This window comes from Panthera onca, chromosome A3 (genome assembly GCF_046562875.1).
Source record: "Panthera onca isolate mPanOnc1 chromosome A3, mPanOnc1 haplotype 2, whole genome shotgun sequence".
Taxonomy (NCBI): domain Eukaryota; kingdom Metazoa; phylum Chordata; class Mammalia; order Carnivora; family Felidae; genus Panthera; species Panthera onca.
In genome coordinates this window covers 39863534-39887077 of record NC_138341.1, presented here as the reverse complement: position 1 = coordinate 39887077, position 23544 = coordinate 39863534, and the positions used below count along the sequence as shown (strand labels likewise).

The 23544-nt window shown below is 44.7% G+C and overlaps 1 protein-coding gene and 1 long non-coding RNA gene across 2 annotated transcripts in view; one reads left to right on the top strand and one right to left on the bottom strand.

Annotated features, from left to right (window-relative positions):
- The first annotated feature begins 940 nt into the window (after positions 1-940).
- Positions 941-14668, top strand: LOC132693331 (uncharacterized). Its single transcript, XR_009616736.3, has 3 exons — positions 941-1858; positions 7118-7241; positions 13719-14668. It is a non-coding gene; the product is annotated as an uncharacterized LOC132693331 (long non-coding RNA).
- The window catches only part of LOC132693307 (uncharacterized), a 28601-nt gene continuing 6922 nt past the window's right edge, over positions 1866-23544 (bottom strand). Inside the window, exons 2-6 of the mRNA XM_078444692.2 lie at positions 20493-20670; positions 20087-20136; positions 16522-16699; positions 13285-13354; positions 1866-4108 (exon numbers count right to left, since the gene is read on the bottom strand). Coding sequence (XP_078300818.1) covers positions 16677-16699; positions 20087-20136; positions 20493-20670 — 251 coding nt within the window. The 3' untranslated portion in view covers positions 1866-4108; positions 13285-13354; positions 16522-16676. The remainder of the gene's footprint in view (positions 4109-13284; positions 13355-16521; positions 16700-20086; positions 20137-20492; positions 20671-23544) is intronic.

The window sequence follows — 23544 nt, the reverse complement described above, 5'->3', positions numbered from 1 at the left end:
TAAAAAAAATTAAACTTGTAGACTTAGGTTTCCTACACTCTGGAAGGATTTATGTACTATGCCCACAATCAGATCCTTGAAAGTCAGACGTAATTCACCAACAAAACCATCTGAGCCTGGTTTTGGTTTTTTGTTAAAGGGAAAGAACTTTGACAACAGTTTGAATTTCTTCCGTGTTTATTGGCCCATTCAGGTTTTCTGTCTCCTCTTAGACAAATTTTGGTAATTTGCATCTTCCTAGAAAATTCTGCATTTTAACCTAGATTAAAAAAATTTTTTTATTAACATTAATTTCTTTTTAGTAATTTTTGAATGCTTTAAAATCTCAATAGGTGTGTTTCCTGCTTCATTTTTTAAATGTTTATTTATTTATTTTGAGAAAGAGAGAGAGAGAGACTGTGAGCCTGTGTGAGCGGGGGAGGGGCAGAGAGAGAGAGAGAGAGAGAGAGAGAGAGAATTCCAAGCAGGCTTCACACTCAGCACTGAGCCTGACATGGGGCTCGATCTCACAACTGTGAGATCATGACCTGAGCCGAAATCAAAGAGTCTGACACTCAATCGACTGAGCCACCCAGGTACCCTTCCTTTTTCATTTCAAATGTTAATTATTCCTTAAATTTTTATTCATATATCTTATTTATATCATGTAATTAGGTTTGTCTATAGTAATGGTCCTTTCAAAGATCAAGATGGTGTTTTATTAATCAAGGTTATTTTTGTATGTGAGTATTCCACCTCATTAAATTCTGCTAACTTTTATACTCCATCCATTTAATATCTTTGGATTTATTTTGTTGATCTTTCATTCTAGCTTCTTGATTTTAATGTTTCCTTCATTTATTCTGAATTCTTCTTGTTTCTAATAAATTTCCCCTGACTCCACTTGGATCAGGTCCCAGTAGTCCCTGAAAACAAAGTCCCAGGGCGCCTGGGTGGCTCAGTCAGTTAAGTGTCTGACTTCTGCTCAGGTCATGATCTCACGGCTCCTGAGTTCGAGCCCCGCATTGGGCTATGTGCTAACAGCTCAGAGCCTGGAGCCTGCTTCAGATTCTGTGTCTCCCCGTCTCTCTCTACCCCCTTCTCTGCTCATGCTCTGTCTCTGGCTCAAAAATAAACAAACATTTTTAAAAATTTTTTTTAATTAAAAATTAAAAAAATTAAAAAAATAAAACAAAGTCTCATTTTGGCTTATTTCAACTTTATAATTTCCTTTTTAACACAGGAGTTACTTTAAAAGAGGCTTTAAATTTTCCAGTGAGAAGATTTTTATTTTGCTACTTCTTGTGTTTTGTTTTGCATCTTAATTTCTAATTTTATTGCAGAGTAACAAAATAATCAGATTTTTGTGCTTTTTGGAATTTACTGGGATTCCCTTTGTGGTCAGATACATGACTAATTTGTAAAAGGGCCATGGGTGTCTGGAAGAAATGAGTCCTCGCTCCACTGGGGACAATGTGTTATTTATACATATTAGGTACATTTCAGAACTCTATTGTGCCTTACACTGAAGCAAACAACTGTATATCTTTTCAGTGGACTGTAGCTTTTATCAGTATGAACTAATCCATGTTTACTGTAATGCTTTCTATTTTATTTTTTTTAAGTTTTGGTAAAATACACATAACATAAAGTTTGCCACTTTAACCATTTTTAAGTGTACAGTTCTATGGCCTTAAGTACATCACACTGTTGTGCAACCATCACTGCCTTCCGCCCACAGAACTCTTCTCTGTAAAACTGAAACTCTACACATTAAGTAACAACTCGCCATTCCTCTTTCCTCCCTGCCCGCCCCAGCAATTGCCCCTCAGCTTTCTGTCTCTGTGAAATCATTCTACGATTATTCTACGATCCTCATGTAAGTGAAATCATACAATATTCATCCTTTTGTGACTGGTTTATTTCACCCACATAATGTCCTCAAGTTTCATCTGTGTTGCTGCAGGTGACAGAATTTCCTTCCTTTTCAAGGCTTAATCATGTTCCGCTGTGTGTACAGACTACCTTGTGTTGTTTATCTTATATCTGCTGATAGGCATTTGAGCTGCTTTCCTTTGAGCTATTTCCTATTGCCGTGAATAATGCTGCTATGAACGTGGGTGTACAAATATCTCCTTGAGTCCCTGCTTTCAATTCTTTGGGGTGTGTACCTAGAGGTGGAATTGCCAGATCATATGGTAATTCTGTTTTTAGTTCTTTGAGAAAGCATCATCCTATTTTCCATAGTGGCTACACCATTTTCCATTCCCACTAACAGTGCACATGAGCTCCAATTTCTCCCCATCCTTGCTGACACTTGCTGGTTTCTATTTTGTGTGTTTTGTTTATAGTTGCCATCCTAATGGGTGTGATGTTTTTTAAATTATTGTTTTGGATTTTATAGCTATTATGTAACATATGATACCTATTTAGGAGGTGTCTATTTCCCTCTACCTTTGTTTTCAAACTTTCTGCATGATTTTCTTTAGATATACTTTTTGGAAATAAGATATAACATAATTTTTTTCTTTTTATTAACTTAAACTGAAAATATAGGTCTTGTAATGGCCTAATTTAACCTATTCGTGGGTACTCTGATTACTTATAAAACCAGACTTATCCTTGTCCTGCTGTTTTTATGTTCTCTATCATACTTTCTTCTCTTTTTTGTTTCCATCTTTTCTTCAGTTGATCAGTTTTTCTGTATTCTATTGTTTTTCCTTATTTGTATTTGTATTTTTAAATAATTTTTTATTATTCATTTTGAGAGAGAGAGAGAGGAGGGGAGGAGCAGAGAGAGAAGGAGAGAGAGAGGGAATCCCGAGCAGGCTCTGCACCATCAGCATGGAGACCAAAACGGGACTCGAACCCACAAACCATGAGATCATGACCTGAGCTGAAACCACGAATAGGACGTTTCACCGACTGAGCCACCCAGGCGCCCCTCCATTGTTTTTCGTATTGTGGGTTAGAAATTATACATTTTATTTCTACTTTTTTGGTGGTTACCATTAAATTTTTAAGACATACTTAAACATAATTTTCTAAAGTATTTTGAATAAATTCAGATCAGAAGTTCACAAACTATGGCCTGTGTGCCAAATCCAACCCACCATCCACCTTTGTACCTCCTGCAGGCTAAGAATAATTTTTATGTTTTTAAGTAGCTGAAAAAAAATCAAAAGAAGAAAAATGTTTTGTGACACATGGAACTTCTATAATTCAAATTTCAGCATCCCTAAGTGAAGTTTTATTGGAACACAGCCACATTTTTTTGCTTACATATTGTCTATAGCTACAATGGCAAAGCCTAAAATATTTGCAGTTGGCCCTTTATTGAATACATTTGCTGATCTGTGGTGTAGATATATGTCTTCCCCCCAAAAAAGATAAGGATTAATACAGAGATTAGTGCTTCCTTCAAGCCTCCAAATCTTACTCCATGCCACCCCTATGTTGCATTTGGGATTTCAGTTCTAGAAACTGGAAACAACCCAAATGTCCATCAGTAGGTGAGTGGATAAGCAGATTGTGGTATACCAATACAATGGAATGCTACTCAGCAATAAAAGAAAAAAAGAATGAACTACTGAAACATACACATCTGAAAGTGTGATGCTAAGTGTAAGTAAGAAACTAAATGCAAAGGCTACATACTGTATGATAATATTTATGTGACATTCTAGAGAAGGCAAAACTATAATGATAGAAAGCAGATCTGTGCTTTCCAGGGGCCAAAAGTAGGGGAATGGTGATTGGTTCCAAAGAAGCATAAAGAACATTTTGGGGTGATAGAAATATGTTTTATCATGATTGTGGTGGTGGTTACACAACTGTATACATTTGTCAAAATTCACCCAATTATATACTTTAAATTGGTGAGTTTTATTGCCTATAAATTATACCTCAACAAAGCTAATATAAAAAGCCTGTTCTGCCCTTATTACCAGGGAAATACAAATCAAAACCACAAGAAGATACCTACCACCTCACATCTGTCAGAGTGGCTAAAATGAACAACTCCGGAAACAACAGATGTTGGCGAGGATATGGAGAAACGAGAACCCTCTTGCACTCCTGGTGGGAATGCAAACTGGTGCAGCCACTCTGGAAAATAGTGTGGAGGTTCCTAAAAAAATTAAAAATAGAATTACCCTATGACCCAGCAATAGCACTACTAGGAATGTATCCGAAGGATATAGGAATGCTGATTCATAGGGCACATGTACCCCAAAATTTATAGCAGCTCTATCAACAATAGCCAAATTATGAAAAGAGCCCAAATGTCCATCAACTGATGAATGGATAAAGAAGATGTAGTAATGTATATATAATGGAATACTACTCAGCGATGAAAAAGAATGAAATCTTGCTATTTGCAACAATGTGGATGGAACTGGAGGGTATTATGCTAAGTGAGATAAGTCAGTCAGAGAAAGACAGATATCATATGTTTTCGCTCATATGTGGAATTTGAGAAACTTAACAGAAGACCATGGGGGAAGAGAAGGGGAAATAAGTTACAACCAGAAAGGGAGGCAAACCATAACAGACTCTTAAATACACAGAACAAATTGAGGGTTGATGGGGGTTGAGGGTTGGGAGGGACAGGGAAAATGGGAGATAGGCATTAGGAGGGCAGTTGTTGGGATGAGCACTGGGTGTTTTGTGTAAGGGATGAATCATGCGAATCTACTCCCGAAGCCAAGACTACACTGTATACACTGTATGTTAGCTAACTTGACAATAAATTATTTTAATTAATTAATTAATTAATTAACTTTATTTTTAAAAATTGGAAAAATAAATAAATAAAAAATAAAAAGCCTGTTCTGGGCAAAACTACCCTTTGATGGGGGAAAAAAACAATCTATGATGAGAAGGAGCATGTGGGAACTTTTTGAGGTGAGAGTAATGTTCTGTATCTTGATGGGGAGGGTTACATTACACAATTTAATGCATTTGCCAAAAATCAGTTATTGTATGCTTGAGATTTATGCATTTCATTATATGTAAATTCTACATCAAAGTAAATGTATTAAATATTGAACTGTAGTTAACAATATGCATGCTTGAACACCTAAGGGGAAGTATACAGATGTCTGTAAACTTACTTCGAAATATATAAAAAACAAGATGGATAAATGAATGGCTATATGGATAAACACATAGTAAAGTATAATAAAGTATTAATGGTAGAATATAGATGGTGAGTGTTCTTGATAAAATATATGTACCTATTCTGCCTTTTAAGACATTTGTGTTGACACAGAGTGGTTGCATGTACAAGACATCTGGACCCAGTCTTAAATTATCTCGTGTATAAAGAAATAGTTTTAAAATATTTTCATCTAGAGCACTAACTGTGCTCATCTTTCCTTCTTCAAAAGCCAGGGAAAAGACATGGTGGGACTTGTGGACCTGCCTAGTTTGAGCCAGCAGCTTACCTGGTCCCTCCTATTTTTGAGGCCCTGCCGTCCCTGTTGATATTCTGTAGGGTCCCTTCCTTTCTAAGCTTGAGAGGATTATAGGAGTCTAAGTAGTCTCCTGGGATCTGGTTTATTGCTGGAACCCTGGCAGTGTGAGAAACTTCTGGAACCTCACTGGGTGCCAAAGCCCTAATGGAAAAGTAGTAGAGTTCTGATATGTTAGCCCTGGAAGGGCCTTAGTCACCACTTCACAGTTATCTTTTCACTCATATGAGAAACTTAACAGAAGACCATGGAGGAAAGGAAGGGGAAAAAAATAGTTACAGAGAGGGAGGGAGGCAAACCATAAGAGACTCTTAAATACAGAGAACAAACTGAGGGTTGATGGGGATTTGGGGGAGAGGGTAAAATGGGTGATGGGCACTGAGGAGGGCACTTGTTGGGATGAGCACTGGGTGTTGTATGTAAGCGACGAATCACGGGAATCTACCCCCAAAACCAAGAGCACATTTTACACACTGTATGTTAGCCAATTTGACAATAAATTATATTAAAAGAAAGAAAGAAAGAAAGAAAGAGAGAAAGAAAGAGAGAGAGAAAGAAAAGAAAAGAAACAAGTGCAGAGAGGGGAAGTGACTTGCTTAAGCCCACACACGGCTGTGGTAGCAGATGCCCCAAGCCTCCTTGCTCCCAGCCGTATTGGGGCCACAGCCAATCTGATGGTTTCCTGAGAGGCACTGATGGGAGGAGGCCCATGATTTATGAGGTGGTAGCAGCCTTGCTGTGAGGAGGCCTGGGTTCAACCCCGGCTCTGCGAGCTGGGGCAGGTTACTTCATCTCTTAGCTCGACTTTCCTCATGGGTACCATAAGAATAATAGTATCTTCCTTCTGGAGTGTTGGAGGTTTAAATGGAACATTGTCTTTAGAGCAGTTAGCACAATGCCTGGACCCAGTAAGCGCTCATTCCACTGGAAGCAGTGTTAGTACTGTTACTAGTAAGTGCGCCGTTATGTGAGTCTGTGAAACCAGATTTTGGCTCCAGTGCTACACTTACTAGCTGTGACTGTAATCCTCACAACAATCCCCAAGGGAGTGGTCTTTTCCATATTTTACAAATAAGGAAGTTGACATGCATGTCCAACCTCAGGTCTTCGGATCTGGATCAAACACAAATATTGTGTTCTAATAATCCTCTTGGCAGATATGTTCTCAGCAAAATGACCATTCAGCCATGCATCTGTCATTTTCTCAAACTCCTTCAGCTTAAGATGTTCAGGGTGCCAGGGGGCCATGTTCAGGGTAGCATGTCCTGAACCCCATCATATGCATCATCTGGGAGCTTGTCAGAAATGATGATTTTGCCCCCACCCCTACCCAGAGCTACTGAAACAGTGTCTGGAGGTGGGGACCTAGGATCTGTTCCAGCAAGCTCTAGGAAGTAGAGAAGTGCTATTCTAAGGAACCAATAAGAGGAGGATTAGTGGAGAGAGTGAACGATCAGGTTCAGGGGGGCGCATCTACAGCATGGAATGTTCGACCTACGAAGAGTAAACCTCCTACTAGCAATTCTGCTTTGTCTTTTTTATGCTAACATTATGCTTGTCTCTTTCCTAGCCTTGAGCTGCATTGCAAAGGTCTCCATAGTTCCTCCTACTAGCAATTCTGCTTTGTCTTTTTTATGCTAACATTATGCTTGTCTCTTTCCTAGCCTTGAGCTGCATTGCAAAGGTCTCCATAGTTCCCAGGCCCCAGGAAAGGGAGCACAAAGGCAGAAGAACATTTACCTCTCCACGCTGTCACTGACTGATGTCTCATCTAGGACCTCCTCAAAGGTGCTTGCAGAGTCTCGCCCTGGGAGGTTTTCCTTTTCATTTCACTGGAGCTCATAAGGATTGAGTCATTTATGAGGATTCTGTCATACACTCAAAAGCCAGGGGGATGGTTTGTGAGGGTTTATCTCCAACCATAGCCGTGAGCCACCGTGGCTGAGACTGTGCTTGGAGGAACGAAATAAAGCTCCCTCACCCCACAGGAAACTGCAAAATCAACCACACATTTCCTCAACAACAACCACCTCCATATGCTATGGTCTAAAAACTCACCATGTATTATCAAAACGTACACCGGTAGAACTCTCAAAGCCAAGTCTAGTCCAGACAATGGCTTGCTGGAGGGAGGTGGGCTTAGGGGTGGGAAAGAGGCTTGGAGAGGCTTCTGACAACACATGTTCCTGGCCAGACCCAGCTCCCCTCACTGCCCTCATCTCTGTTTTATTTACACCTTGTTATTACATCTCCTGCTTCTTTTTTTTTTTTTTTTTTTTTTCAACATTTTTTTTATTTATTTTTGGGACAGAGAGAGACAGAGCATGAACGGGGGAGGGGCAGAGAGAGAGGGAGACACAGAATCGGAAACAGGCTCCAGGCTCCGAGCCATCAGCCCAGAGCCTGACGCGGGGCTCGAACTCACGGACCGCGAGATCGTGACCTGGCTGAAGTCGGACGCTTAACCGACTGCGCCACCCAGGCGCCCCCTACATCTCCTGCTTCTTATCATTCCCAGTTCAGATGGCCTCCAACCTCCACCACTGGAGGCAGAAACTACCCTCAGTCCTAAATGCAGCTGAAAAACCGCTTTTGGAGTTTGTGTATCTGGCAGTGAATATCTCACCTCTTAACCAGACTTGAGCCCTGGCAGGGAAAAGCCCTCCCAATCTGGCCCCTTGCCCAGCAGGGTCCAGTGCCAGGGTGTGGTTGGCACTAGATTAAGTTATGTAATAGATCAGCAATAGAGTTGCACTTCATAATTGCCAAGGAGTTTCTGAACACACAGGTTGCAGGAGAAAAGAAGCAAGGTAGAGTTCTGTAGCTGAGCAGAGACAGAGCATGGGCTGGATATGGGGGCTGATGTTTCTCTGAGGACCAGATGCCCAAAGTCCTAAGGGCCGGAGGAATCTTTGCTGGGGGTCAGCAACAACAGCCACCAGCACATTCATTCCACCAGTGATGACTGGCACTGTTCCAGATGCTGGGGCTACAAAGATGAGCACCAGAGATGGTGGAATACAAGGTGCAGGGAGGGGGGCAGGAAAATTATCCTTCATAAAAGATTACTTCCAAGTATTCTTATACTGGAATTCTTAGCCTTCTCATTTGCATGCTTGTTTCCTTCTTTCCTCCCCATCCCTTCCTTTGTCCCTCCCACCCACCCTTTCTTTCTTTCTTTCTTTCTTTCTTTCTTTCTTTTTTTCTTTTTCTTTCTTCTTTCTTTCTTTCTTTCTTCTTTCTTTCTTTCTTTCTTTTTCTTTCTTCTTTCTTTCTTTCTTTCTTTCTTTCTTTCTTTCTTTCTCCTTCTTTTCTTCCTTCCTTCCTTTCCTTCCTTCCACCCTCCCTCCCTTCTTCTTCTTTCCTTCCTTCCTTCCTCTTCTTAAGCAATGGCAGCTGTCTGGGGAAGATGTCTTAGCCTGAATTGACCTCAATCAGTGCTAACTTGTATGTTTATAAAGGTCACCTGATGACACTGGTGGAAAAAATAGGCAAAGAAATTTAAACACAGAGTTAGTAAGTCTCCCTAGGGATATGACCTCACAACGAAAAGAATTGCATGTTTTTGTAAACAAGGACTTTAAAGGTCAGTTTAAAACACAAGCTCTGGAGATGACAAATATATACCTACTGGGTAAATGTAGGAGAAAGACTGGCCCAGTATTTTGTGGATGGGTAATTGTGGTTTGGGGTAAAATTTCCAAGGTCAGCATCACATGTGGGTTCAGAAAGTATTGTATCTTGAACCTCTTAGGTGAAGTGACAATGATGTGGGAAGCTAAATTAGAGGGCTTACTTCCCCTGTAGCCTCTGAAGCGAGGCTGCCTTCTTCCTAGCTCATACTCAGGCCCCGGGGAGGGTCAGGATCGCATTTGCTCTGCATTGCTGCTTCTAAACCATTCTCCCTCCTTCCCTCCTAAAACACCAGTCGGCTGGCTTACTCTCCCTTGGAATCTCCTCAAACTATCCATGGATGCCCTCCTTGTTGCACCTGTTGACCCTTGGGCACTTCCTTTTGTGCTTTTTAAGGACTTTGATTCACGCTCACACTCCCCAGCACTGTTTTATCTCCAGCTTTATCTCACGGTGATTTCAATATCCACATAGAAGATCCTCCCCAAGTCCCAGTGTCAGTCCGCTTGGATTGCTATAACAGATTACCAGAGACTGGGCAGTTTATAAACAACAGAAATTTATTTCTCACAGTTCTAGAGGCTGGGAGGTCCAAGATCAAGGCAGATTGGGTGTCTAGTAATGACCTACTTCCTGGTTCATACATTGCTTTCTTCTCACCGTGTCCTTGCATGGCAGAGAGGGCAAGAGTCTCTCTGGAGTTTCTTTCATAAGGGCACTGATCCCACTCATGGGTGCCCCACTGTCATCTAATCGCCTCCCAAAGGCCCCACTTCCAAACACCATCACATCAGGGAGTAGGATTCAACATACGGATTTGGAGGGGACACAAACATGTAGTGTGTAGCACCCAGCCTCCAATTCTACGACCTACACATGGAAACCAGTGACCTTGTCACCTCCACCTCAACCACTCACTTCCACAGACATACCCTGGAACCCATTACTACCACTGACTAGAGAGCCCTCCAGTGTCTCAATTTCTAGTAACCCATGCTGCAGCCACTATGCCCTGTTTCTCCAGCTCACTCCTTCTCTTACACAGACTCCAATAATTCTTCTTCCAATTGAGATGTGCAATCTCTGCTCCAACCATGTTTTCACTAATAATTAGCCCCTTAAGTGCCTCATTTCCATCCTTTCCCAGCTTATATTTCACAGTTTACACTGTTATAGTTTACAGTTGCATACACCCCAACTCCCTCCATTGCATTTGCCTGAGAGAACTTCATCCATGGCTGACCTGTAAGGCCTAACCAATAACAAGATGGAGAAGCAAACAACAAATGTCTCTTCCTTTATCTCTCATCCAGCTTCTGACCCCACTCCACTTCTCTGCTGCCCCTTAAGAGCTGTCCAGCTACTGTCATAATTCCTTTCTTCCCCTTCTCACTGCAACTCCCTCCCATTGACTTTTGTGACCTCTCTCCACTGAAATAGCTTGTGTCAAGACTCCTGAGGTCCTCTGGTTGCCAAATCTAATGGGCAAGTCTCAAACCTCATCTTACTAAACTCATCAGTAGCATCTTTGATGGAGCAGAACACTCTGTCTTCCTGACACATTCCTGGTTTGGATATGCACTCCCCTTGGATCTCCTCCTACCTCACTGGCCTCCTCTTCTCACATCCCTCTGACATTGATCATTGGGAGTTTCCCAAGGTTCAGGCTTTGCCCCTTTCTTCTATCACTCTTTACTGACCTCACCCAGTCTCTAGGACTGAATGACTCCCAAAGTTAGATCTTCAGCCCAGATCTTGAACCTGAACTCCAAATTTCTATCTTTAACTTACAATATGACCTTTCTACCTGGATGTCTAATGGGCATCCTAAACTTAACTTCTATCCCTTCGTTGTGTTCCTCCTGATCGTCATCTCAGAAAAGGACAACTTCTTCAACTGTTCAGGCAAAATAACCTGGGTGTCATCTTTGATTCCTTCCTTCCTCTAATGTCCTGTATACAATCAATTGATAGATCATGTTGGCTTACATTCAAAATACATCCAGGGTGGCTCAGTCGGTTGAGCGACCAACTTCAGCTCAGGTCATGATCTCACAGTTCGTGGGTTCATGCCCCATGTCAGCCTCTGTGCTGACAGCTTGGAGCCTGGAGTCTGCCTCAGATTCTGTGTCTCCCCCTCTCTCTCTCTGCCCCTCCTCTGCTTGTGCGTGTGCTCCTCTCTCCTCTCTCTCTCTCTCTTTCTCTCTCTCTCTCAAAAATAAATTAATAAAACACTTTTTAAAAAAGTAAAAACAAAAACAAAAAACCCAAAATACATCCAGAACCCTGTGTTTCTTACCACTGCTGCTAATATGGACCAAGCCACTATTATCTCTCACCTGGATTATTCCAGTAGCCCCCTAACTGGTCTCTCTGCCTCTGCCCTCATCATCCTTGACATCTGTTCTCCATAAAGCAACCTGAGCAAACTTTCTAAAATTGAAGTAAAATAGATTTCAACCAACTTGTCAACTCTAAATGATTGCTAACAGTTGCCTGAGGTGCCCTGTGGAGAACTCTTGGCTTATAGTAAAGAATGCCATGACTGTTTGGCAATGTGTGCCAAGGCCTAGGCAGAGGGAGCAGGATGTGAGGGCCACAGAGTAACATGGCCTGAGACAAGATTCCTCTCCCCAGTGGGCCTGCTTAGACTGGGTTCCCCAGAGACAAGGATCTGTGGGCAGGCACTTTATTCAAGAAGTGATCCCAGGAGTGGGGAGTGAGACAGAGAAAGGATAGAAAAGGGAAGGGAAGAAAGCCAAAGCAGAATATCTTAATAAGTAGGTCACCTCTAAGAGTACCTGAGGCTCAGGTGCGGCACCTCTGGGAGAAGGTGGAGAACACATCTCAGAGTAGTCCGACCTGAAGGGAGAATTTGTTCTCCCCTCAGCTTCCAGTACACCCAAGGATGAAACCCTGAGGTGGAGGTCACACTGTAGGCAGATGCCCTTGGCCCTTGTGGACAGGGTGCTGACAGAGTCTGCCCCAGTGCCCCATTCTGGGATGACTAGCCCTGCTCTGACAATGGAGCTCAACCCCAACAGCTTGCTCCTCCAGAAAAGCAGGCCAGACCCAAAGTTAACTAGAGAGGCAGTGTGGCCCAGTGGGACAGATATAGGCTCTGGAGTCAGCCAAACGTGGGTCCAAATCCTGGCACAAGCTGTGACCTCAGATGAGTTACAGGACTTCTCATCATTCTCATAATAACCTAGAAGTAACAGCTCCTGCCCATGGGGTGTTGTGAGGATCCCCTGAGGCTCCCCTCCCATATACTCCCCTGACACACAAGTCAGCATTTGCTACCCCCATTCCCAACTTGCCCCACAGCTGCCTCCACACACATAGAAAGCACAAACTGCCCAGAAGCTCGGCCCCTGTCTGGGCATAAGATTAGGTTCCAGATCTCAAACATCACAAGATGGCAGCCCACTGGGAGGGTAGGAAGAAGTTATTACAACTTTCTTTTATCCTCATTTTTAGTTATCCTTTTAAAAGTTCTGGTTTGGCTTTTGTTCTAGAACAGCCATAATAGAATTGTGTAAGTACATGATTTATGCATAAATGAAGGTACAAATATTAGGGTGTGTGCTCAAAAATATCTCATGGGTATATAATCCAAATAGTTTGGAGATGACTACCATGGATCCTTCTTTCTTGTCCTGGATAACACAGGTCTGGTCTCTGTCCTGCTCAGGCCTCTTCCCACAGCCTGCCCTGCCTTTAGTCTGACTCTTTCCTCCTAGAATTACATCTTGCAGTCAAACAGCCCCTGGTCTCGTAAGGTTCGTAAAGGAAAGTGTCTCTTGTTACTTGTATGATCACCACAAGAGGCCCAACCTAACCCCTTTCCTAGACCTCTCACCACACCACCACCACTGTCCCTCACAGCTGTTGTTTCCCTAGTCAGGAGCAATCAGTCTTCCTGTGGGCCGCAGACCATGATCAGTTTCTGTGTCAGTTGCCCTCAACTTGCCCACTTCCTGGGCCATCTCCCAGGGTTCCTGGTCCCCCACCCGTGCTCCATGCCTTTGCAGTCCCTGGGCAGACCCTAAGTTCCCACCTCAGCTCCTTTCCTCAAGGTGTGCCTCTCCCCAGCCCCACAGATCTAAATTCCATCCGACTCCCAGGCCCAATGCAGCAGGCATATGGCGCACTGGACCACCAGGTGACGTCTTCCAGTGCCTCCTAGAAACTGTACCTGCCTGGTCCCAGTGACACTTCTCAGGTGCTGCTTCGGGTCAGGGTCGGCTACATAATTTGTGTGCTCACTGCAAAACAAAAATACAAGGCCCCTTGTTCAAAAAAGAAGAAAACTTGGGGCCCTTGGGTGGTTCATTCAGTTAATCATCTGACTCTTGGTTTTGGCTCAGGTTATGATCTCATGGTTCGTGAATTTGAACCCCACATGAGGCCCTCAGCTCTCAGCGCAGAGCCCGCTTCAGATACTCTGTCTCTCTCTCTCTCTGCCCCTCCCCAGCTCACGCACTCTCTCTCTGTCAAAAATAAATAAAAATTTAAAAATTAAAAAAAAAGAAAAGCTGCCATTAAATGTATGAAAATATAAAGCTTTTTCCTTTCTTCCGAAATCTCTCTCTTGACCTGTCATGGTATTGTTTTTTTGTTTCTATTTAGTGTTGTGCTCCCTCAGGCAAGGGGATGCGATGGCAGACCCTCAAAGGCACCAGGCCACCCTTTGCCCTCCACAACTCAGCGCTGACACGTCATTGGCTGCTGGACTGGCATGGTGAGTCGGGCATCTCTGCCTCCTGAGGGGATTGCGAGCTGCACACTGGGATGCTCTAGGTACCTGGAGCAGGGCAGGGCAAGAGGTTTGTCTCTGCTGAATGGGCCACACTGCCAGCCCAGCACAGAGACAGCTGCCATCATGCCTTACCACGAGAGACAGCAGGGCCCACATGCCCAGACCCCTCCAGCCAGAGCAGGGAATGGCGGTGCCTGCTGGACACGGGCAGGGAGGGGAAACTGGGAGAGACTAGGACACTAGGAGTGAGGGGACTGGGCAGCTAAGGCCACATCCCAAAGAGATGGCAGAAGATAGGATAGTGCATGGACCGAGGCCCCTGGCTACCAGCACATGCTTCATTGTCTTATTGGCCTTTACTTACATAATACAGACTCGAAGATAAATTGGTTAAAAACCTCATGCACCGCCACGTTCATTACAGCATTATTTACAATAGCCAAAATATGGAAAGAAGCTAAGTATTCATCAATGGATGAAAGGATCAAGAACGTGTGGTATATATATATATATATACATACACAATAGAATATCATCCAGCTATAAAAAAGAAAGAATTCTTGCCATTTGTGACAACATGGATGGGTCTGGAGGCCATTATGCTAAGATAAATAAGTCAGAGAAAGACAAATACCGTATGATCTCATTTATCTGTGGAATCGAAAAATAACAACAACAGGGGCACCTGGGTGACTCAGTCAGTTAAGCTCCCAACTGTTGATTTTGGTTCAGGTCATGATCTCATGTTTTGTGAATTCAAGCCCTGCCTCACGCTTCGTGCTGACAGGGCAGAGCCTGCTTGGGATTTTCTCTCTCACTCTCTCTCTGCCCCTCCCCAGCTCACACGTGCTCTCTCTTTCCAAAATAAATGAAAACATTAAAAAAAAAACAAAAAAAACAAAACAGGGACGCCTGGGTGGTGCAGTGGGTAAAGCGTCTGACTCTTGATCTCGGCCCGGATCATGATCTCACAGTTAGTGAGTTCGAGTCCCACATGGGGCTCTGCGCTGATGGTGCAGTCTGCTTGGGATTCTGTCTCTCCCTCTCTCTGCCCCTCTCTTCTTGTGCTCTCTCTGTGTCTCTCAAAATAGATAAATAAACTTAATTTAAAAAATTAAAAAACAAAAACCAAAACTAAATGAAAATAAACTTAAAACAAACAAACTTCAAGACAATGTACACAGAGCATGAAGCCCACAGGGCCAATGGGACTGCACTGATCTCATGCCCAAGGATACAGCCCTGCTGGTATATGAGATGCCTTGAGGTGACAGGTGGATGGGCCTTTAAAACATTTTAATAGTTTATTTTAATGTGTATTAGAAAAAAATCATGACTATCACAATCTATAATTTCACAGTGATCCTGTCTTAGTTTGAGCTGTTATAACAAAACATTGTAAACTGGATGGCTTATTAACAACATAAATTTATCTCTCACAGTTCTGGAGGCTAGAAGTCTGAGGTCAAGGTGCCAGCATGGCAGGCTGTGGTGAGAAACCACTTCCTGGGTGCAGACTGCCCACTTCTCATTGTACGCTCTTTTTTTTTTTTTTTAATGTTTATGTATTTTTGAGAGAGAGAGAGAGAGCATTAGCAGGGGAGGGGCAGAGAAAGGGAGACACAGAATCCGAAGCAGGCTCCAGGCTCTGAACTGTCAGCACAGAGCCCGATGCAGGGCTCCAACCCACGAACCCATGAGATCATGACATGAGCCAAATTTGGACACTTAACTGACTGAGCCACCCAGGTGTCCCTCATGGTATGCTCTTGTGGTGAAAAGAGAGAAGAGAGCTCCCTGGGAATCCCTTTTACGGGAGCGCTAATCCCATTCATGAGAGGTCCACTCTCATGACCTGATCACCTCCCAAAGGCCCCACCTCCTCATACCATCACTTGGGGGTCAGGTTTCAACCTAGGAATTTTGGAGGGACACATGCACTCAGTCCATAATAGATACATAGACTCTCTTAGAAACAAATTTATGGAAGGAAAAAAATCAGTTGGTCTAAAGAAAAAAAAATATTTTAAAATATTTATTTTTGAGAGAGAGAGAGAGAGCACACGTGCACAAATGGGGGAGGGGCAGAGAGAAAGGAAGGCATAGAATCTGAAACTGGCTCCAGGCTCCGAGCTGTCAGCACAGAGCTCGATGTGGGGCTCAAATCCACGAACTGTGAGATCATGATCTGAGCCTAAACTGGACACTTAACCAACTGAGCCACCCAGGAGCCCCTAAAGAAAAATGCTAAGTGAACAATCGCACAAATGGTACTCAGATATGGCAAAAAAGAAGACATTCCTCCGAATTTGAGAAATACCACACCAGACTGTGAGTTCGTTACAGTCACCTATAGCTTGTCTACGTATCCCTCTACTTGCTCCTTGGCCTCCCCTCACCCCTCCTTGAGGGGGGCAGCCAATGCTGACTGAGTGAATAAGCAAATCGACCAATGAAAACCTGGGACACCTGGAACCTGAGACTCTCTTTTGCAAATTTCGTTTGTAGGACTTTTTCTGATTAATCGACTCATTCAGGATTCATTTCTACACATTTCAGAAGAAAACTGCTAAAGAGATCAATTCCTTTAAAATATACAGAGCTTATTTTGGAATAAACAGCCTGACCCTCTTTTTCAGGGCCTCTCCCTGACCACCAAGTTCAGAAACTCACCAGGTGATGCTCACAGCAGGATGCAAAGTGTCCTCCCATCCAGGGTGGCTCCCAGTTAGCCTGGAGGCTGTGTCCTGCAGGTGGTCTGAGATGACACTTTGTGACATGTATTTCCCCAATGGTTCACCTTGTAGGGAGATCATGACTCGAAGAGACTAGCTGATACTCTTGGAGGGTCCTGGACGAACAAGCGACCACAGGTTTTTCATCAAAAAGTAGCCAGCCCCTTAGAGAAATGGTTTCCAGTTTCATCTTTCCATCACATTTCACCTTATTAAACAACAGAGCGACACAATTTTGAAAAGGACAAAGACTGTAATGTTACCCATGACAAACATGTTGGAAGCAAGTTTCACTAAAATGGAGGAAAAGGAGAAACTCAGATTTGATGGTCATAGGCCAAAACCACCACCTGGAGTCTCACTGGTGTGTTTGTCAGGTGGCCTTTGTTTCTCAAATAACCATTCACATACATTTATACGGGTTGTTCACAATCAGTATATTTTTTTAAGTTTTTCATTATTTATTTTGAGAGAGATAGAAGGAGGGGCAGAGAGAGAGGGAGAGAGACAGAATCCCAAGCAAGCTCCTTACTGCCAGCGCAGAGCCCAGTGTAGGGCTTGAACCCACAAACCATGAGATCGTGACCTGAGCCGAAACCAAGATTCAGACGCCCCACCGGCTGAGCCACTCAGGTGACCCAGCTGTTGATATTTAATGAATGACAAAAAAGAAGGTTCATGGCATGATACTTTTCTACCTACTGGAACCTATCACCAGTGTTTTCTTTCGTTATTTATGAGCCACTTTATTTTGAAGTTTTGAGGTAAGTATTTTGAATGAGCTCACACACTTCAGGACTTACCCATCACATAAATTGAGGATTTATATGAGGGTGTACATGCTCACTGAACAAACTCAAGCATTACAGATATGGGTGACTTAGAAAGTGAGAGTTCCCCTATAGTTATGCTTTCTGTATATAATCAGTGTTTCTAGTCCTTGGTACACTCCTCCGGATTTTGTCTGTGCTTGTGTGTATACACACACCCACACCCACACCCCCACACACACACACACACAATGCAGGATGCTATTACTTTTTGTGCTGTCTAAAAGTTCCTCTTTCACTTGACTCTGCCTTAGACATCTTTTCACATCAGTTCATCAAGATCTGCCACGTGCAATCATGACTCATCAGACATGTATTTACCGTCAGACTCAATAGAGCACCATGATTCCTAAGATCTGCTGAACTTGACTTTCTCCCCATCACCACAGGCCAGAAGGGATGACATTCACCAACTCTTGGGAAATGTCTGACTCTTTTCTGAGACCATCCTGTGCTCCCCGCTCTCAACCCACAACTTGTCTTGCACAGCAGAGCCGTTGGGGAACCCCACCATCCTGGCCAGGCCCACCCACTTGGCCCAGAAGGTGATTCCCCAGGGAGAAATAGTTTATTATCAACTGAACACTCAGAGGAAAAGTCTGAGTTCTAGGGAAGAAATTCATTTACTGCAAAGCATGCAAAGAAAAACTGCATAATCAAAATGAATACATGTTTAATTAAATGCCTTCAAAGCGACCCATTATGTCAACTTCATTAATTGGTAAATTTAGTATTTATAATAATTTCATTACATTTGAAAAATGAATTGGAAGTAACATTTGCCCATTTGCAATAATTCTTGAGGAAAGCATGGAGACTGCTAAGAAATAACATGTGTTCCTCATATCCTTATTTTGAAAAGCGATATTATCAAAGGGGGGCCTGGCTGGCTCAGTCGATAGAGATGCAACTCTTGATCTTGGGGTCGTGAGTTTAAGCCCCATGCTGGGTATACAGATTACTTAAAAAAAAAAAAAAAAAAAAAAAAAAAAGACCTGATTAAAAGCAAAATTGTTAAAACCATCCAAAAATATTTTGTAATAAAAATATATATACACGAATATACGTGAGTATGTATCTATGTGTTTGCATATATACATAAATATATAACAGCCACTGAGGGCTGTGCTTAACGTTTCTGATGCACTGTTAGGCCAGAGTCTTTAAGAGTAAGAAGGTCCAGCACTGCACAAGACCCCAAGTAGCTGTGCGCTCGGCCAGGACCCCCTTCCGTAAGCATGAGATAGGAGTCTTGCTGAGCCAAAAGGAAGTTCTTCTTGAAGAATAATTTCTAAAATTAGTCCCTAGCATGAGGGCAGGACATTAGTGGTCTGGGAACTGGGAGAATCAGAGGCAGAATTTAGAGAGCTGACAAGGGGAAACCCACCGCCTAACAGGTGTCTTCAAGGCTCCCCTGGCTTTCTAGAAAAACATAAAATTCTATCATTAGAGCCAATGTCTTTATTGGCCTAGATCCCCTACTGAAGTGCTTTTTCTCTTCCTTAAAAACAAAGAGAATAACAAAAGTGTAACATATATGATAAAGAGCACACATCTTAAGAGTATGGCCTAGGGCGCCTGGTGGCTCAGTAGATTAAGCTTCTGACTCTTGATTTCAGCTCAGGTCATGATGTTGCAGTTTGTGGGTTTGAGCCCCACATTGGTCTCCAAGCTGACAGTGCAGAGCCTGTTTGGGATTCTCTCTCTACCCCCCGCCCCTGTCTCTGCCCCTCCCTTGTGCTCTCTCTCCCTCAAAATAAATAAATATTCTTTAAAAATATATTTTAAAAAAAGAGTATGGCCTAATGATTTCTTACATATATAACCTCCAGGTTAGCACCATTCAGATCAGTGCATGGAATATTTCCATCACCCCCGAAGGCTCCCTCTGCTTCCTCCCAGGTAAAATCCTCCTCTGAGGCAACCACCATTCAGATTTTGGTCACCATACATTAGTTTTGCCTGTTTTTGAACTTCATATAAATGGAATCATACAGGATGTACTCTTTTGTGTCTAGTGTCTTTTTTAATATTGCATCTGTGAGATTTATCCCTGTTGCTAAGAGTAAAAATAGCTCTTTAGGGTGTTAGTAACGATGGATTTGCATATGGCCAAAGATGTCTATTATTGCTGGTCCCACAGTCCTTTTCTGTACCAGGCAATCACCATCTCTCACCTCTTCCCTCACAACACACAGCTGTATAAATGGACAAATAAACGTCATAATTTTTTACCAGTTGAATGTGATTCCCCCCACCCCAGGTATAAAAGTATATAAACAAGAAGGAGAAGAAAGAAGAAGAGGGGAAGGGGGAGGAGAAGGAGAAGGAGAAGGAGAAGGAGAGGAGGGGAAGGAGAAGGGGAAGGAGGAAAAAGAGAAGGAAAAGAAGGAGAAGGAGAAGGAGGAGGAAAAGGAGGAGAAGGAGAAGGAGGGGGAGGAGGAAGGGGAGGGGGAAAAAGGGGAGAGGAAGGGAGACAGGGAGGGGGAAGGGGAGAAGGAGAAGAAGAAGAAGAAGAAGAAGAAGAAGAAGAAGAAGAAGAAGAAAAGGAGGAGGAGGAGAAGAGGTGAAGGGGGAGACAGAGAGGGAGAAGGACAGAAGGAAGGAAGAAGGAAGGAAGGAAGGGAGACATGGAGGAAGAAATTCTAGCTTTGAGAATGTTGCTTGACTCACCCAGACACAGCCAGTCCCTGAGCTGGTCAGTGGCCTTTGATCCGTGTAGCCTGGCTGAGAAAAATGAATTGGCTCAGACACGTTCTCCCTCTCAGTGTTGGAACTCAGAGGGAAGTTGCCTTTGGTAGAGACATTGGTCCCACTTGGACTGTGGGTGGTGCCGCCGCGACTCTCCTCTGGGACTGCAGGGCCTACTCCCCAGCTCCACCCTTCTCATCCCACCTAAGGACAACTCCGAGGCCAGCACAGCTCCAGAGTTCCGCATGAGGTCGTTTGACTGACCGCCCAGTTGAGGCTGCGCCGCCGGCCAGTTGCTCCCACTGTCCACTCCCCCTTGTCTCTTCACCGCCACACCCCACGGACATTCACCCCAGGGCACATCATAAACTTTCTGCTCACTAATCACCTCAGAGTCTGTGTCCCGGGGGACCAACCCGCCACAAGGTAGACAGAAGGGATGATGCGTGGAATCAGGCGTGTCTGGCACGGGTCCTTCTCTCCTTCCCTGGCTGGATCCTGCGTCTTCACATCCACATGGCCGGATTTCTGTCCTCCTGGAGAATTGTTCACCTGGCACTTCGTGTCTCCAAAGGAAAAAAGGTAAGTTTTGCAGAAAGGAAAGGCCAGATCTAGTATCGCCTAGCTGAGCCTTAGTTTCTTTGTCTGTAAAATGGGCCTTTGCCAGGGCCACTCCAGCCCCTGTGTCTTTCTGCCAGCCTCCATTTCCCTCCACAGCCCCCACTTCCACCACCCCTTCGTGGGTCTTCTCCCCCGCCCCCAGTCCAACTTCCACACTTCACCCAGAGCATTCGCCAGTGCCCTGGGGGTGATACAGCAGGGCACGGACTTCATATAGGGTTGACGTTTTACTGAGGAAAACAGGATCAACAACAGGTTTCACAATTAACCATTTTGTGAGTGTGAGATCATCGTTGCTGTTTGGAGCACTTTAGCAGGGTGGGCTTTCTGAAGCCCCATTTTTATGTTTTAAGTCCATTTATTTTTGAAAGAGAGAGAGTGTGAGCAAGGGAGGGGCAGAGAGAAAGAGGGAGAGAGAGAATCCTAAGTGGGTCCCATGCTGTCAATACACAGAGCCTGATGCAGGGCTCGATCTCGTGAACCGTGAGATCACGACCTGAGCCGAAACCAAGAGTCGGACGCCTACCCGACTGAGCCACTACAGGTGCCCCTCTGAAGCCCCACTTTAATTAAATAGTGCTCCCTTTGCCCCAATAAAACCTCAAGAGGTCTACACCACTAGACTCTAGATCTGTAAGCCTCATCCAGGGTCTTGTCATCCGTCAGAACCTCATCTCCTATTACATGGTAACAGGCCCCCAGCCCCACGACTCCCTAGACATTCCTACCTCTGTGCCTTTGCCCGTGCTGACCCTGCCTGCTGAGGCGTGGCTCATACAGCAGCTCTTCTACAAAGCCTTCCGAGAACCCCCAGGTCAGAAGCATTTTGTTGGTACACGGATGGTAACGTTTGCCATTAGTTTACTTGTGTTAAGGGTTAACTAGGTTAACTAGCCACAACGCTCGTTAAAAAACAAAAACAAAAGAGTTGCATGTCCTCATGACTTGATAATTTATAAAGTGGCTCCCATTTTTCCAAACTTAGCACTAAAACTCACCATTCCTACAGATGAGTCAGGGAAGGGGAGAGTTCATTTATTGGCTTAGGTTTGGGAAAATGCACAAAAGGGGTATGTCCCCTGCCTGTCCCCGTGCCCTAGATGAACAACTCCTGAAGAATGAAGGTCTAAGTGGGGACCTCATATGAGGTCCAGCCAGAAAAGCCCCAAGTCTCTACCCTTTCCTGGAGGGGAGGAGGAGGGCGAGTGGGCTTGCGAGGTCCCTGGAGACTGTCCCATAGCACAGTGATAGTGGGTATTGGCAGGGCCAGAGGGGATGGTTCCCCCACCCCCTGTGGGGGAGGCTGGGACTCAAGGACTCCCACACACTGTCTTAACTGACACTTGTAGCCAAGTCAGGGTCTGGGTGCCATGGAAACCTCTCTTGAGAGCAGAGACCGAAGCAACAGTGCAGGCCACCCACACTAAGCCCATTGTCCCCTGAGCCAGTCCCTTCATGAGAGGCCCCTTATCAGCCCTTCCTAGGCCTGCAGCTCCCTGGCTCTCCACCCACCCGCTGCACCAGCTTTCCACTCTTGCTGGCCCAGCCTGGGGAACCATTGGGGGGGGGGGGGGTGCTCACCTGCTTCAGGACCCACAACCCTCTCTGTCCGCCCCACTCCCGGGGAAATCAAAGGCAGCCCAGTAGCGAGGCCAGAGAGCTCAGTTTTCAGCCACCTTGAGTCCTGGGAACAGAGGACACCAGGCAGAGAGAAGCCCTGGAGGCAGTCAGCTCACAGGACCACGGCCGCTTCTCTTTAGAAGTTAAAATCTGTTGTCTGGTTGGCGCGGCCTTATGCCCATGCCATCTGCCATGTCTCCTGGCCCAGAGGAGAAGGCCAGGTTCTGGGAAATGGCTCTGGAACTGGCCTTAGGGCCCTAGAATAAACCCATCTGGGCCACCCAGTCCCTGGTTTTGCTGCAGGCCCCACCCATTCTTTTCTCCTCTTCCAAGTCCTGGAAGCTTCCCCGGAAGCCAAGCCACTCTCCAGTGTCCCCCCTCCCGCAACCTCCCTCTCATGTCTCCTGGAGCCAAGGCCTCGCTGCACAAATCCTGTTGCCAAGTAACATCAGAACACGAAAGGGACCGAAGGGGTAGAGGAATCTGAGCCTGGTGCCCCTCCCCATCCCTGTCTCCATTTACAATTTCACAGAGCAGGAGCTGAGGCCGAGGCAGGGAAGGGCTGCCGGAGGTCACAGGCTCAGCCCAGAGCTGGGAGCCTGCCTCTTCACATGGGCTGCTTCACCCTGCTTTGAGCCCAGACTTGATAATCACAGGCCAGGAGTCCCACAGATCCCAGGAGCAGCAACTCACAGGGATTGGAAACCCCCAGCCCAACCCAAAGCAAAGGAGAGGTGCCAACTACTGGAAGGAAGGACTTGTGATCACAGCGCTGCCTCCCACAAGCAGTCACCTGCGTGTCCCCAGAGCACTCCGTGTAGAGACACCAGTGTGTCTAACAAGCACACCTGCCTTGAAGCAAAGCACCCGGAGCCCCTCAGGCTCCCTCAGGGAGGGACAGGTCTGGACAGGCGCCTGAGAGGAGCCTGGGCTTTGGACCCAGAGCTGTAGGGGAGGGCTCCAATCCCAGCTGGGGGATTTGGGACGAGTTATATAACCTCTTTTAGCCTCGGCTTCACCATCTGTAAAAAGCGCAATAGAAATTTCTACACACCTTACTGGGATGTTGTAAGGACTCGACAAGACAACAACTAGAAAGTATTTAGCAGAACGCTTAGAGATCACTCAATAAACAGATCATGTTGACAGATGATAGATCATGTTGCTATTTTTATGACAACCTTTTATCCCCAGAATTC